This window comes from Suncus etruscus, chromosome 5 (assembly GCF_024139225.1).
Source record: "Suncus etruscus isolate mSunEtr1 chromosome 5, mSunEtr1.pri.cur, whole genome shotgun sequence".
Classification (NCBI taxonomy): domain Eukaryota; kingdom Metazoa; phylum Chordata; class Mammalia; order Eulipotyphla; family Soricidae; genus Suncus; species Suncus etruscus.
The window spans coordinates 74,092,830-74,110,202 of NC_064852.1; the positions used below are offsets into that span (position 1 = coordinate 74,092,830).

Sequence of the window (17,373 nt, forward strand, 5' to 3'; positions counted from 1 at the left end):
ATATATGTACACATATATACAGAGTATATAACTACATTTGTAATATTAGTGCACTGACCTCTTTTCTGAAATATGATAAACAGGTTCACATTGGATAAGAAAACAGTTTGGTAGAAGAAAGCTTGAGACATAGTAACTCAAAGGTCCTATTTGTCTTGCAAGAACCGTGGAAGGGGGCCAGGAGATAGCTCAAAAGGCTGAAGTACATGCTTTGCATGCTGGAGCCTAGGATACTATCCCCAAGAATGAATGACACCCCAAGTAATGATGCAGGAGTAAAGCTCCAAATCATTGTCGGGTATAATACCCCCCCACACACATAAAGAAATAAAATCTGGGGGGGGGGGGTGAGCACTCAATTTTTTCCCAGTAATAAAAGACAACACAGAGAAGACAGCTAGATTGGACCTACAAGGTAATTATGTAAGAACATCTTTAATTTTTTTACGAGACACTTGAATTGTAGGGAACAAAAAATAGACTCTACAATCCCAACTCTTAATTTTTTCAGAAAATATATTTAATAACCTCTTGGCTTACTTTGTTTATTATCTTATATAAAAGCCAGCTGGGATTGAAAAAGTTATGTGAATGTGAATGGTAATTCTAAGTTAATTTTTTTAGTATAATATTTTTTAAGCATGCCTAAACTTTTGAAACAATATACAGTGATATCTCAACCAAAAATTTCACCATACTAAGCTGAGAGATCCCTTGTATTAATATTAACCATATTTTTATCTTATTAAATATTCCTTAGTCCTTTTTTATTTATATTTTTATTGTTGTTGGTTCCAGGGATGGAACTTGGGCCCTCACACATCTGAGGTCTGTGCTCTACTACTAATCTCTCTCTGTTAACTAATGTCCTCAGATTTTAACAAAAAAGAATCAAGTTTAAAATGAAAGAGCATTTAATTGATTATGTCTGGGACTTAGTTATACTATTTTCAACCACCAGTTAATTATTATTTCCATCTGACACTGGTAAATGCTTTTCCAAACTACAATAAGCCTGGGATTAAATACCAGTCACATGGAACTCCTGCTGGCTAAGGAAACTACACATTTCAACCAATAAAATAAATTATGTATGTCCTTCTTGTGCAGATCAACATATGAAATATTTAAAATATAGGTAAGACTTTTATATTTTTTTTTGGTCAAGTGAAAGGTAGAATAAAAGCCTTTCCATTTTTTTCTTTGAAGTCTTATTGAAAAGAATCTCAACTTTTTCCATTCCACTACCTACTTTCTATCCTAACAGGAAAAAAACAGATGAAAAAGTCTCAAAATATTTTAGGTGCAAGTTCCTAAATTCACTCAATAACCATGATGGTACTTTAAACTCTGTGCTTGGCATTGAGAACACACACAAAAAAGAAAGGAAATTAAAACAAACAAATAAACAAAAACCTGCTGCTGAGGAAAAGAGTAATGGGAAAAGGAAACCACAAAGTAATACGAGTGGTACCAAGGACAAGGATATCTGGAGGTTGGCAACCTCTGTGCTGCTTTCCAGAAGATGAGGCTTCAGGAAGAGAGGGAAAGATAAAGAGTTTGCAAGACAGAGACAAGGACAAAGCCACCAAAGAGGACAGCCAAAATTTAGAAAACGAGGACAAGACATTAGAAAAGGGCTTTTCAGGCAGGTGGATGGAATGTGGCAAAGGTGGGTAGTTACTTCTCAGCCCCATTGTAGAGAGATGGGGAGAATTGGAAGTGGGGGTGGGAAGGGTTCTCTGTAAGTCATGAAATTTTCCTAGACGTGGATGTATATGGAATCTATTATTCTGAGTGAAACAAGTCAGAGGGAGAGAGAAAGACACAGCATAGTCTCACTCATCTATGAGTTTTAAGAAAAATAAAAGTCATTTTTGCAATAATTCTCAGAGACAAAAGAGATGAGGGCTGGAAGGACCAGCTCATGATATGAAGCTTGCCACAAAGTAATAAATGCGGTTAGAGAAATAACTACACTAACAACTAGCATAACAATGTGAACAAATGAGGAAAATAGAAAGCCTGTCTCAAATACAGGTGGGTGGGTGGAGAGGAGGGAGATTTGGGACATCATGATGGGAAAGTTGCACTGGTAAAGGTGGATGTTCTTTATATGACTGAAACCCAACTACAATCATATTTATAATCAAGGTGTTTAAATAAAGATATTTAAAAAAAAAGAAAGGAGTGCACACTGCCAATGATAGTGGAAGATCAGAATCAGAATGAAATGACTTGCATTGTCACAGAAAGAAATTACTTATAACTTTTTAATTATTTCTGCCACATTGATAAACTTAGCCAAGGCAAAAGCAAACAAACAAACTAAAACTTCTAAGTGAATTCTAAGTTCTTTTAAGACAGTAGTCAATGAACAACTGCCAAGTCATGAGCCACCAAAAAGGACAGCATGCATTTAGGAAAAGTGACTAAGACCAGACAGTATTCCAGTGCCAAATGAGTGGTAGAAACAACAGAGCACACAGGAAGGCAGGGAAAGAAGAGATCTAAAATAGTGGTCAAGGAAGCATGAACAATGCCAGGCCTTGCTTTTCCATGGAAGGCAGCTGGTGTGACTCAATTGGGCCCAGAGAAAGAAATCGAAGGAATTATTCATAACCTAACTCCCCCACGCTATTTGGCATGTGTGTTTGATTTATGCAATTGTTTTTTCCTAGGCATATGTCTAATTGAAAGTTTGCTCTGGAGCAAAGAGATCTTTACCAATAAGTCTACCATTAATTGGCTACATGGTTCTGGGTAACTCCTTAACTACCATGTCTCAGTTCCAACATCTAGAAAATGAGCATGACAAAGCAAGGATACAGATCAATAAATATGCTACTTCAAAAAGCATCAAATGCCACCAGCATGGCCTTTCTAAAATAAAAGGCATTTCTCCTGAGATAATGTCTCTGCACCTGTGCTGTGGATCAGTGTCTCTGATTCTTCCTATTTGACAGGGGCATTTTAAACCTGCATATCTCTAGGCTTGAGACCTTTCCTACTTGCTTTTCACCAAAACCCACTACTTCCAGCCAGATCTTTGGGAGAAAACTGAGGTAACATTTCTTTATATTGTTCCTCCCTGTGCATTCCATTATGACCAAGGAATTATAATCACAACTAACTATGCCATTCACACCACTGATGGCCTGCACATCATCCTCCACACACGTGTAAATCAGCCCCTCCAGAATTTCTCACAGCTCCATCAACAGGACGTTATTATGGCTTCCCTACAGCTCTTCCCTCTGCCTGGCATCATTGTATAGTTGTCATTTTCATTAGATAGCCTTCCTAACCATATGCTCTCCTTTCATTTATGACTCAATTAAAGCTTTCTATCTTCTGAGAAGATAATGTCACCTAGTTTCAAAACACCAGAGCCCTAGAGAAGTTCACACTTCAACCAGAGCAACTTTGTCTATCAATATATAATGATTATATATACAACTAAACTGAGCATGTTTAAATTTGCTCAACAAAATTCTTATTAGACCCTAGATATTAAAAGCATATTAGCTGAATATTAGTTATTCAGCTGAATGAATGTTAATTGCATATTCACAATTCTTTTCTCATTTCTTGATATTATCTCTCTTCTTTACTCTATTTTTTCCCTTTCTGTGAAAACCAATAAAATCATAAAAACAAAACATTGTTTGGGCAAAGAGATAAGTCTGGTGGTTAGGATACATGCATAGCATGCATCTGACTTGAATTCAATTCCCAAGACAACAAGGTGCTCTAGCATAGCCAAAATTCAGCGTGTTTAAGAAAGACATGCAATTTTACCAAAGCAAGAATGACTAATAACATATTTTTTTCAAATTATATACAATGAAAATAAAATTAAATAAGATGATAGGTCAATGACGTAAATATGTCTTAAGAAAAAGTTAGTATTCATGCAAATCAGAGATTCTTCTTTCAGAATTGACTTTAGTACTCTGGAGAATATTCATAACTGAAATGCTGTGTCTGGCTTGCAGTTTGAGTGTGAGGATTAAAGTAATTTTTATAATAAAACCATTACATTAACAAAGGCTCAACAAGTGATAATGATAATTATTTAAACACTATTTCAAAAGGCTTTTATATTTAAGGATTTGAAAACTATTATACTTTAATTTTAATATTCATAATTTTAACATTATTTTTAGTAATTAATTTCACCCAAAACAACACAGGTAATTTTTTTCTTACAGTGGAAAAAATTTAGCTCAGTCATCATTCACTTCTTCATGGTGAGAATTTGGCTCTATGTTTTATTTCCAAATCCAAATCCTTCACATTTTAAATAATGAACAGTATATTTAAATTAGAGCTTTTGAATTCTCTTATTGAGAATTACCGACATTTTTCTTTAATTATGAGATGTTTAAATGTAAAAAAAAGGAAGCTCATATATGGAGGTTTTCGTCAAGTTTTTTTCATACTGCTATAGAGAAGGATAAAGGATCATAGATCTTATTTAAAATGAAGAACCAACTGAATCTCTTAGGCCACAGAATTCCCTTTCTTCCCCAATGCTTACTGTGTCTATGCAAAAAAAAAAAAAAAAAAGTGGGGGGAATGCCAAACCCTCCAACACCCCTTCTTTTTCTTGTTTTGTTTTAATTTGTTAGTTTTTTACTTTTTCACTCTTGTGGTTATTATTTGGAGATTTTTTTTTCTCTTCTTTCGTTTTATGGTAGTTGCTACCAAATTTTTTCTTCCCTTTTTCTTATCCTTTTTATCTCCAACGACAACAGAATAGATACCCAATCTACAACAAGCTGTAATGTGGAGACCAGTTACACTAGAATTCTGGGGGTTTGGGATATATGCTGGGAACAAGGGATGAGGGAGGACAACACTGGTGTGGGAATGCCCTTCATTCATAGTCACTATGTACCATAAATAATTCTGCGAGAGACTTGTAATGCACTTTGGTCACAATAAAATTTTATTTAAAAAAACAACAAAAAATAATAATAGATAAATAAAATAAAATAAAATAAAGAACCAAAGAAGATATAAAACACAGTAATGTCTATGTATATAACATGAGCACCTAAATATGTCATTTTAATCCTTTAAGCAAATATGCAGCTGTATTCGAAGGCTCTTGAATTGTGGCAGTGATTGGCAAAATATCATAAAGAGTGGCCTTGGGGTTGCTAAGCACCAGTTGTGAGGGAAAAATAAAAAAATAAATAAATAAAATAAAAAAAAGTCTAGGAAATAAGTCAAGGAAATAAGTCTAACCAACAAAGAGTATAAAAGACATGTATATTAAAAACTGTAAGACACCCTTAAAAGAAATAAAAAACACAAATTAATGGACTCTACAAGAATGAATAATGTTAAAAAGACTATATTACTTAAAGTAGTTCACAGATTCAATGCCTGTATGGCATTTTGCACACACTATCACACATTCACACACACACACACACACACACACACACACACACACACACAGTTAAGACTTATTTGAACTACAAAACAAAATCTTTTCTTTTTTTTTGGTTTTTGAGCCACACCCAGTGACACTCAGGGGTTACTCCTGGCTATGCGCTCAGAAATCGCTCCTGGCTTGGGGGACCATATGTGATGCCAGGGGATTAGACCCCTGTCCGTCCTAGGCTAGTGCAAGCAAGGAAGATGCCTTACCGCTTGCTCCACCACTCCAGTCCCCAAACTAAATCTTTTTTACATTCTCTGTGTTTCATGAAAAGAGCAAAACTATGATATAAAGAACAGAACTAATCCTCAGAGTAGAAAACAAATAGCAAACTAGAAATGGATGATTCAGATAATCAGACATAAAACTATCTATCTACCTACTATCTATAAAGAGAAATCAACAAAACCAGCATGATATAGAAATAAAAACAGGCATGCAGATCTATGTAACAGAAATTATAGCTCAAAAATAAAAACATATATATAGAAAACTAATTAGGACAAATGAACTAGGAACATAACTCCATAGAATGAGAAAATTCTCTTCAATGTGATTCAGAAAACTGGACAGCCACATGCTAATGAATAAAATTTGACCACTACCACTATTCATAAATATTCACTAAGCACTGGCTTGTGTAACCCATAGTCATAACATACAGAATAAAATAAGTAATATGCTCAACAAAAAGGGAAATTAAGGCATAACTAAATGAACAGGACTTGCAAACTAAAAAGTTTCTGCAGAGTAGAAGAAACTCTACAAAATGAAATACTGAATGGAACAAAATTATACATTGCATGTTTGACAAAGAGTTAATATTCAAAATATACAAAGAATTTATAAGGGGCCGGAGAGCTAACATGGAGGTAAGACATTTGCCTTTCATGCAGAAGAACAGTGGTTCGAATCCCTGCATCCTATATGGTCGCCCGAGCCTGCCAGGAATGATTTCTGAGCCAGGAGTAACCCCTGAGCATTGCTGGGTGTGACCCAAACCCCCCCCCCCAAAAAAAGATTTTATAAAACAACAAAATAAATTCTGATTAAAATATATGCAGAGGAGGAGCCAAAGTGGTGGCACAGCGGTAGGGCATTTGCCTTGCACGCGGCTGACCTAGGACAGACCACGGTTCGATCCCTTAGTGTCCCATACACTCCCCCAAGCCAGGAGCAATTTCTGAGCAGATAGCCAGGAGTAACTCTGAGCATCACCAGGTATGGCCCCCAAACAAAACAAAACAAAACAAAACAAAACAAAACAAAACAAAATGCAGAGGAAACCAAGGTGATAGCTCAGAAGGTTGGGAAAAGGTGCTGGTTTGATCCTCAGTACACAAATGTCTCCTAAGCACACAAAAGCAATCCCTGAGCACAAAATCAGCAGTAATTCCTGAGCACTGCCAGGTATGGTCCTAAACCAAATTATAAAAAACAAAATCTAATTATTAAACTTCTAGGCAGCTACCCAAAGAAAAACAATAACAAAACATTACTTCAAAGAGATAAATGCACATCTATGTTTGCTATAATATTATTTAAAATACCCAATTGTTGGAAACAACCTAATTGTCCATCACCAGTTAGTTGCATAAAAAATGATGTGGCATACAAATGTACATTGGAGTAATTGAGGTAATCCTGTAATTTACAAGAAAATGTAAAGGTATTTGTTTAGTGAAGTTATGTCAGAGAGTGATGGAGAAAGATAAATTCAGGATTATTTTTCTTACATGGTACAGAAACTTGTGAGTGAACTGAATAGAACAAAAATAACATATCTGGCACAGGACCTACTAGTGGTTAAAGAAGGAAAGAAGAACAGGGTTTGAAGAGATTGGGTAAAAGGGATCAACTGTAAGGTAAACAGAAATGGACTTCTCAGTGATGAAATTGATCTAGCAATTACATATGTTGATTTTTAAAATGATGAATACTTAAATCAATAATAATGTAGTATCATTTCATTTTTTTAAAATTAGTTTTAAAATCCAAATGTAGAAAGCCATACTATTAGAGCAATGTGGCACTGAGTTTTGTAAACAGGGGGCCAATCAGGGCATAAAAGCAAAGGCTGAGATGCTAGAGAAAGTCTTAAACTTAAGAGGGACCAATGCTGTAGGAATATTTGAAAGAATATTGAAGGCTTTGATAAATCTACAATTATGCCAGACCTACAGATTTTTGGAATCACCATGTCAAGTTTACCTCAAACTGAAGTTAACTCAGGCAACCAAAGAAAAGTATTTGGGGAACTGTCTAAGAAAAAGAAATAATGTGACATAAAGAAACAAACAAAAAACAAACCAGTACTTGGAGAGAAAGTGAATGGCTAAATACAAGACTTTCAAAAAATAATAAATAATATTATTTTTATGGTTTGGGGGCCACACCTGGTGGTGCTCAGGGCCTACTCCTGGTTCTGAACTCAGAGATAGGTCCAATCTACAGAATCAAGCTCAACAAGTGTGGGGAGGGGGAAGTAACACCTGAGAAATGTTGGAGGGAAGCAAACTCTGGTGGAGGGGGGAAATTCTAGATATGCATGTAACCCTGCCATTAACACTCCCACTAACAGTGAATCCCAGAGCCTAAAAGGAAAAGTATACATGTATGAAAATATACATACAGAGAAACTTATGCAAAACTCTCAGTTCCTATTAAAAATTCACACAGGAAAGAGGAGAAAACCATTTTCCTTCCAATCAATCCCAAAAGACAGTAATGAGAAATTTTCAGGTGTGAAAATGGGCATTTTACTCTAATTTCCTGTACAGAAAGAGAATGAAGTTTCTTATTAATAACAAACAAAAGTAAAATCCCAATGAAAATGCAATGCAACATTTTTATATTCATGCTTCAATTGAGGATATTGCTCCAGGAAAATTATCTGGTCATCAATTTTTATACTGAACTCAAAAACTCAAAGGACATATAATATAATGGCCTTCCTAAGATATGCATATATTTAAATGAGGTAATTTTATAAGCAATAATTTCAAAAATGTATATTCCTTTAGTGACAATACCTCGGGCTGCTAGGATACTGAAATAGGTATATCACACCCCAGGGTCCAGGGATATCTTAAGTTAGTATGAATCTTACGGAAAGCAATTGAAAATATGTGTCAAGTCATAGAAATATCCATATACTTTGGCCTAGTAAGTCTACTATAAAATAATGCCTTTGTGTTGCTGCTACTGTTGGGGAGGGAGGGATGCAGCACATATGATAGTGATGGGGCCACTCAGAAAATGAAATATTGGGGACTAAAACCAGTGACTTACCACTTGAGCCACATCCCCAGTACCAAATCTCTATCACTATTTCGATTAAGAATTCCCCAAGTAAAAAAGTTACACAAACAAAGATATTGTTACAGAGCTGAAAACAGGAGGAGACAGGATGTCTAATATATGAGATTGGTCATAAATAAAAACATTATGTGAACATTTAAAATAGGAACAGACATTAAAGTAACATAAAAACACACAAAGAGGATTCTACAATATGAAATCCATCAATTATCCTGAAATGTAAATAAGCATACATGAGGACAAAGAAAAGCAGAAAAATGAAATACAAATGTTTAAAGTAAGTAGAAGCAATGTTTCTCTATCATATTATTTCTCCTATTTGGGAGTAATGACAACTAAAATATTAATATGAATAAGACAAATTTTAAGCAAAAAATAGTTTTTTGGAAAGTTCTAGCAAACAGTGCTTAAGAGACCTGGGGGTCCCTTCCTATGATTTTCAGCCAATTGGGCCCATGATTTAATGAGAGAATCAAAAGGGTACAGATCATTCAAGCCAACCTAGCTGTGCTGAGTGCGAACTGGGAATAATAGAGCCACATCTTGCAATGCTCAGAGGCTCCTCCCAAACTGCTTGGGGGCCATGACAGGACCAGGGTCACTGGTATGCAAGGCATGATCCTTAATGCTTTATACCATATTTTTATACCATATTTCTCTCTCTCTCTCTCTCTCTCTCTCTCTCTCTCTCTCTCTCTCTCTCTCTCTCTCTCTCTCTCTCTCACACACACACACACACACACACACACACACACACTTCAAAATTTGAATTCAGATATAATAATTTTCTTTCTCTTTTCTTTTTTTTTTGGGGGGGGGGCACACCCAAGTTTTGCTTTGGCTTTGTGCTTGGGGATCACTCCAGGAAGGATCAGGGAACGATATAAGGTACTTGGGATCAAACGGAGAAAAGCCATGTAAATGCAAGCACATTTTCTGCTGTACTATTTCTCTGGCCTTAAGATAAACTAATTTTCTGTGTATTATAATCATATGAATATTCATGGAATATATTCCTCAAAAAATACCAAAATGTTCCTTTTCTTTTATGCTTCATGATTTTTTTTTCAAATATAATGTTAAACAGACAGACCAAGCAAACTACCAGTTGTTGAGTTAAATTTTAAATTGATGATTCTAATTTCAAACTAGTATTAATCACAGATGATCTTTAAAAGTCCATCTGGTTTTATGCTTGTGACACAAGGAATGAGTTTGTAAGATGAGTTATTACAAAGTCCCAACCTCAAGTTTCTGCCAACTGCAGCTTTCATCATACATGCTTGCTTGGCACCATTCAGGACACCCACCATTGAGAAACAGCTCTACTGTGTGCTGAGACCCTTACCTTCATCTGCACTGTTGGCCAATTTCCCAGCACACATTCTAGTACAACAGAAAGCCTTCCTTTGCTTTTCTAAGATAAACTAAGAAGAATAAAAATTTCAGTTCTCAGTACTCAAGAAAGATGAGGAAAGGAGAATGAAAACATGAAGCTAATGCGCAATTTTCAGGCAAAGTTCAAAACACTATAAATCAGCTAAAACAATCTGTTGCCAACAGTTCCTAAGGCATTTGAATGGCACAAGATGCAAGTCAGTAGCTTCAAGGATTGAGAAACAATTACCAAAAAAAGTCATGATTCCATTAAAAAAAAACAAAAGGTACTTCAAAATGAGTTGCCAGGTTACAATGTATGCATGTTTCTGTTTAATCTGAACTGCTGGCTTTAATACACTTAGTTTGTTTGTTTAAAGCACAAACTCAGCAGTTGAGTGGAGGGGAACTACCAGGAAGGCAAGCCATTTTAATTACTACACATTAAGTCTGTCTTCAATTATGCACATTCCACTTCCCTCACAAAAAGATGCTCTTGTGTTATTCATGAACATTATGGATTTTCCTAAGAATCTCAATTCTTACGCAAAAAGATCAGAAGAAGGTAAGACAAGGCACAGATGTTAAGAGATTTATGTACTTTTATAAAAATACACACACACACACACACACACACACACACACACACACATACACCAAACATAAAAAACCCTTCAAATCTAGAATTCTAATGTGTTACAGGTAGGGAAAAATATCTTTGAAATATAGTATTAATAATTGATGAATGTGGCATTTTCTTCTGTTTCCTGGAATAATTTCGGACAATGTCTCTGTGAAATAAGATTTCCAGTTGTAAAACTATAAAGAGATTGATTTAGTCAATTCCAAGAGATTCTGCTATAATAATCACTCTGTGGACATGTGCGGCCTGTATAATTTGAAAGAGTATACTAAGTGCTTTCAGAATACAATGCACTTACAGTAAAGTTCAACATTGTTTTGTGACTGACTTAGATATATCAAAGACCAAAGAGAGTTTACTGTAGAGGACACAGGTTTAAATTGATTAACCTCAATTTTCTGAATTGTGAGGCAACACTATTAGATGATCCTAAAAATTATAAGAGGACCAGTATAAGCCAACTATTCAATCTTTTTCAGGGCTTCTGAATTTAACTTCACTTATTCAGAAAGTGGATCTGCAAAGAAATGAATTTAATATATAACTTGAGCCTTTTCTTAATGACCCAAGTTTAAGTAGCTCTCTAACAAATCAAATTGTATCTTGAATTGATATGAGCATTCTCCTTATATTAAATACCATTGTGAAAATTAGAAGGGAGAAGAGTGAAAAGAATAATAAGAAAGACAGAAGGATAAAGAAATGCAGATCAGTAAAAGAAAGGCAAGAAATAGTTATATTCTCTTGTGTGGCTTAAAAAGTATTGTCATTGTGGGGCTGGAGAGATAGCATGGAGGTAAGGTGTTTGCCTTGCATACAGAAGGTCAGTGGTTCGAATCCCGGCATCCCATATGGTCCTCCAAGCCTGCCAGGAGCAATTTCTGAGCTCATAGCCAGGAATAATGCCTGAGCGCTGCCAGGTATGACCCAAAACCAAACAAACAAACAAAAAGTATTGTCACTGCATTCCACCTCCCACCTATAGATTAAATATAAATGTGGATAACTTGACATGCATGATTCAAGGAATAATGTGGACTTAAATGTTCTTTTGTCCTTTATAAAGACATAAATAAAGAGGATTTAGCATATTCAGAGTCAACACCTACCATTGCTCACCATCCTTCTGGCCACTTCCCACAAAACAAGTCCAAAGGCCCAAATATCAACTCTCTTGTAAGAGTCAAAACAATCCACCTGAATGGTTTCATCTAGAACTTCAGGAGCCATGTAACGTTTGGTTCCCACACGGGGATTGTTCCCCACATCAAGCTGATTGGTGCTTTGGGAATGCATAACTGCCAGGCCTACAAGAAAGAAAAGACAAGGGTCAATTGGCTTATTTCTTTTCTCATCGAGGTTGTTGAGGAATTTTAAATGAGCCCCGATCAAATGCGCCCTCTTGTGGTACCCATGTCACAACACTAAATTGCCCACTGAGATGACTTCTGCCAAGAGCAGAAGGAACTAATGCCAGATATATGGAGTCCAGTAAATTGATACATGAACCTGTTAGACAAAAAGTTGGTGAAAAAAACCAATATGAATCCAGTATTTGAACTCCATAGGAAAACAGACTCATGATAAAAGGGTGCCTGAAAGTAGGTTAACAAGAAGCAAATTAAACTCTCAAGCTCCACTGTATCTCCCACTAGTTCTAGTGTGCAGTAAAAAATGTCAAACAGTGGGAGACAGAGAATTTGAGGTAATTTATTATTACATAAAGAGAAGACTATTATAGGCAGTGCTCCATTGCTGAAGGAAGAGCTGCTCTTTTGATCATTAATGATGACCAAACCCATCAGCCTTTTCCCCAACAGTGATGCATTCAGAAAACACTAAATGAGACCTCAATTTAACCTCTAGTTAAATGGCCTTCGAGCATTTTCTTCAACCATCATTCACTGGAATTCTTGAGCAATTTGACACTCCTCATAGATTTGTGGAGAGGGCATAATACACAAATAAATGCCTAATGTATCTGACAACGGAATTACTTGTTGAAGTATAAGACCAACTAAAAAAACAACACAAAATTATAGAAAGTGCCAAGTTGAAGCAAGCACCTCTATTAAAACTTTATAACCCAATAATCACCAACGGAGCCTTTAAGTCACCAAGTGAGAATGCTTCTCTTCCCAGAAAGTGACTTTGCATATGTTTGATAAGGAGTCTGTATGATGTAGGGAAATAGCGTATACTATCTCAGTTTTTGTGTTTAGCAGACATTAACAATGGCATTTAATTAAGTAAGACTGGTTCTCCTTTCACTTTCTTCTGTCATTATTCCTTTTCCCAACCCCTATCTGGCATTTGTCCTGAAAATTTTTGAGAATAAATATTAAGTTATATTGTTTATTTATTTGTTTTTGGTTTGGGGCCACACCCAACAGTGCTCAAGGATTACTCCTGGCTCTGCACTCAGATATCACTCCTAGCCAGGAAAACATGAGATTCTGGGGGATCAAACTTAGGTCAGCAATGTGCAAGGCAGCTACCAGCTGTGCTTTAGTTTCTAAACTACATTTTTAAATAATAACTTTAAGTATAATATACAAAAAATATATTTTTAAGTATTTAGAACTGTTATGATAATTTTGACTTATTTTCAAATAGGTTAGCAGATACATGGCCACAGATGCATAAACATGCATAAAATAAATAAGGCAACATTTTAATAATTTTAGTAGAATTTAGGTATATGGATAAGAAAAATTATTAGTTACTTCTATCCTATTTTAATTATCTTATAATAAAAGTAAGAAAAATAAGAAAAATCAACAGGTAGCTGATATTTTTGCAGCATTAATAATAGAATATGACATAAGTGACCCTTAATCTCTGGGTATAAAGTTAAAAATGAAAGAAATTATGATCTTATAGGATCAGTCTCTTGTACTTTGTATTTTTGTTTTTGTATTTTGGGTCACACCCGGCAGTGCTCAGGGGTTACTCCTGGCTCTATGCTCAGAAATCATCTTTGGCAGGTACCAGAGACCATATGGGATGCTGGGATTTGAAAAACCGTCCTTTCCATCTAAGGCAAATGCCTTACCGCTATGCTATCTCTCCGGCCCTATACTTTGAATCTAATACATCAGATCTTACAAAAATTCATATATGGAAGCTCACCACAAAGAGTGATGAGTACAGTTACAAAAATAACTACACTGAGAACTATCATAACATTGTGAATGAATGAGGGAAGTAGAAAGCCTGTCTAGAGTACAGGCAGGGGTGGGATGGGGAGGAGAAAGATTTGGGACATTGGTGATAGGAATGTTGCACTAGTGAAGGGGGGAAGTGTCCTTTACAGGACTGAAACCCAACTACAATAATATTTGTAATCAAAGAGCTTAAATAAAGATATTTAAAAAATTCATATATTCTGTAGATACCTGGAATACTTTATGCTAAAAGAAATGTACAATTATTTGCTTGGACTTACTATAAAACTATTCCATCCCCTATACCTCCTTCACTGAATATAAAATAAAGCCAGCTAGCTGCTTCCTTAATTTATCTATCCTGACCACTGGAATATTAACAGCAGATATGACATGAGTTTTTCAAGCATTTATGATCATTTATTTACTAAGCATGTATAATGATTTGTGAATTTCTCAATAATCCTGTGAGAAAGATACAAGTTATTTTCAGTAACATTAATAATACATAATAAATATAAATAACATTATAAAAGTTTCAAACAGTTCAGAAGTATAATGCACTGTATCAAATGCCAAGTTTCTGAATTCAAAGTTAGCAGGTAAACACTTAGGAAAGGGAAACAGATAGATGAAAAGAAATGCATAGAAACGAAAGGTAAATAGTGAAACACTAAATCATCCTGACTCCCAAAGGCAAGTAACAGTCCCCACACAACAGCTAGTTGTGTTCTTTCAATGCCATCCTAACTTTCTGTTCTTAATTGAAAAACACTGTAAAAATAATTTTCAAACATGAAAACCTGATTTGGAAAAATAATTTTTAAACAAAGTGGTTTATAGAAATGTCCTGACATGGCAAGTCTCTATTTAAAAACAAAAATAAAAGGGACCATTTTCATAATTAGATATAACATTATCTAAAATTTTATGACCTTAACAAAAACTGCAATGATAAAACATAAACTATTTTAGTCAAGTACAGTAAGATTCTCAATAATGCAACAAAATGAATAACTAATATTAAAACTTAGTTTCTCATTAGCATAATTATTCAGCCAATATTCAAGTGAAGAGAAACATAACTTTATATAGAATGCCATTATAAGTAAAAATGGTCTTATTTACAATATAATTAAAGCTACACTGACAATTATCCTAATACATAATAATGAGAGCCTTGCAGAACTAAGGATAAACTGGTTACATCCCTCTTTCTTGATGAATAATTTTTCCCTAGAGAAGAACCACTTTCGAAACCATTTTTAAGTTGATTCCACAGATTAATCAATCACCTACTCTTGACAAAGGTTTGTGAAACCAGAAGGCAGTCATGGTGCTTGGTTCGGCAAAAGGGCAATGGCAATGCTAACCAAAAAAGCAAAACCTTCTAATATAATGGGAAAGTCCATACATTCATGGACTTTAATAAATGTACAAGATATAAGCATGAGTATGTATTCTTCAGACTTGTGAACTTTATCGATGACATAAAATTTAACTTAAACAAAAAAAGAAAATGGTGAACAAGTGCATGATGCTAGTGTGAATACCAAAGTCTGCACTTCAGTAGGCAGGGCAATATACTTGGAAATGTATCCAGTATTAAAATATTTGATAAAAAGAGAGAAGGATAATGACAAATGATAAACTTAAGAGTAGCTGGGGAGCAGTGGTGCAAGTGATAAGGCATCTGCCTTGTCAGTGCTAGCCTAGGATGAACTGCTGTTCAATCCCCCAGCGTTCCATATGATCCCCCAAGTCAGGAGTGATTTCTGAGTGCATAGCCAGGAGTAACCCCTGAGCATCACTGGGTGTGGCTGAAAAAAAAAAGTAGTTGGGGGCTAAAGAGAGAGGACAATAGGTAAGTCTCTTGCCCTGCAAGCAGTTGATCTGGTTTTAATACTCAGCACCTCATATGGACATCTACCAGGAGTAACTATTGAGTGGAGTGCCTAGGGATCACTAGGTATGGTCCAAAAACACAAACAAGTAGAAAGAATAGTAACAACATATTAATGGGAGAATCTGAGTAGTGGGTATATGGTTGTTGACTCTTAATTTCTTACAGTTGTTATCTTTCATAACAAAATATTTGGCTAAAGACTGGATACAACAAAGGGAGAAATAGCAATTAAAATATATTTTTAAAAATTTACCTAAATCTGCTATGCAACACTGCCCATTCTTCTTAACTAGAATATTTTTGCTCTTTAAATCTCGATGAGCAATGGCTGGTTTCCCTTGGGTCCCAAATATCTCAATGTGCAAATGCGCGAGACCACTTGCTATGGAGAGCACTATTCGCAGGCAGCTAACTGTATCCAGAGTAGTAAGCTGCAGATAGTCATACAACGATCCCATTTCATGATAATGTGTGATTAACCACAACTGGGTGCTGGAGTGTCTTGATGTCATGTCTGAAGCAATAAAACCTGGAGAGAGCAACAAAAAATTAAGAGACAGATGAGAATTCCACACTCTTTCAGCAGATACAAATAGAAAAACTGTAGTACAGTAGAAATCGTCTAAACCCAGAAAGTAATTAAACTAACTACTATGAAAGGAGATTTACAGAGGATTCAACAGAGGGAAAAATATTTTCTTTAAAAGGACATGATTAACGAGGACATTTATTGTGAATTTATACAGTAAAATTATCCTATCCTTGAAGAATATTTTACATTACATCAGTGGTTCTCAAATAGTGGGGTGCACCCCCCCAGGAGGGCACGAGGCTCCATAAAGGGGGGCATGTTTGACCTCGGCAAACACTGTCATAACAAGCTAAGCCCCATGTTGATGTCTCTGTATGTCTCTGGAGCTGAGAGTTGCTGTGTCCTGCTTCAAACCCCGCTTTGAAAAGCTATGCATTGCAAAATGTGCTCATTGTAGCCATTAATCCAGATATCACCTCTGATTAAAAAGTCAGCTCAAATAATTTTATATATTTTTGTTTTGCAGGTTAAAGTTTTTTATAATAAAGATACTATTTACAGTGGCGCAGGGAGCGTGAAAAATATTTTCTTCTTCTAAGGGGGCATGGCAGAAAATAACTGAGAAGCACTGCATCAGATGAAGATTTAAATAGGAGTATTATCTTTGAGTTTACCCAGAATAAGTGCCAGCAGCATCATGTTGAAGGTTCAAGCACAGAGCATTTATCAGCTACTCAAAATATAATACAAAACCTGGAACCTAGAACCTCTATACAATTACCTACCCTGCCTCTGATTTGCTGTGGAGCCTTGAGCAGCTCATTTACACTCTCCTGATTATACATTTTCTATTTTATTGCTTTATATTAAAACATCACTTTTTATTAAATAATTCCATCAATGTTTTAAATATATCAAACACCATAATAGTTAACCACACAGGGAAATCAAGAAGGCTGTATTAGTTGGTGA

The 17,373-nt window shown here is 35.4% G+C and overlaps 1 protein-coding gene across 3 annotated transcripts in view; it reads right to left on the minus strand.

Moving 5' to 3' along the window:
- ACVR1 (activin A receptor type 1) overlaps window positions 1-17,373 on the minus strand; it is a 146,091-nt gene that overhangs the window by 4,589 nt on the left and 124,129 nt on the right. For all 3 annotated transcript variants that reach the window (XM_049773122.1, XM_049773120.1, XM_049773121.1), the window contains 2 exons: window positions 16,123-16,398; window positions 11,906-12,103 (listed from right to left, as the gene is read on the minus strand). In XM_049773122.1, the coding sequence (XP_049629079.1) occupies window positions 11,906-12,103; window positions 16,123-16,398 (474 nt within the window). The remainder of the gene's footprint in view (window positions 1-11,905; window positions 12,104-16,122; window positions 16,399-17,373) is intronic.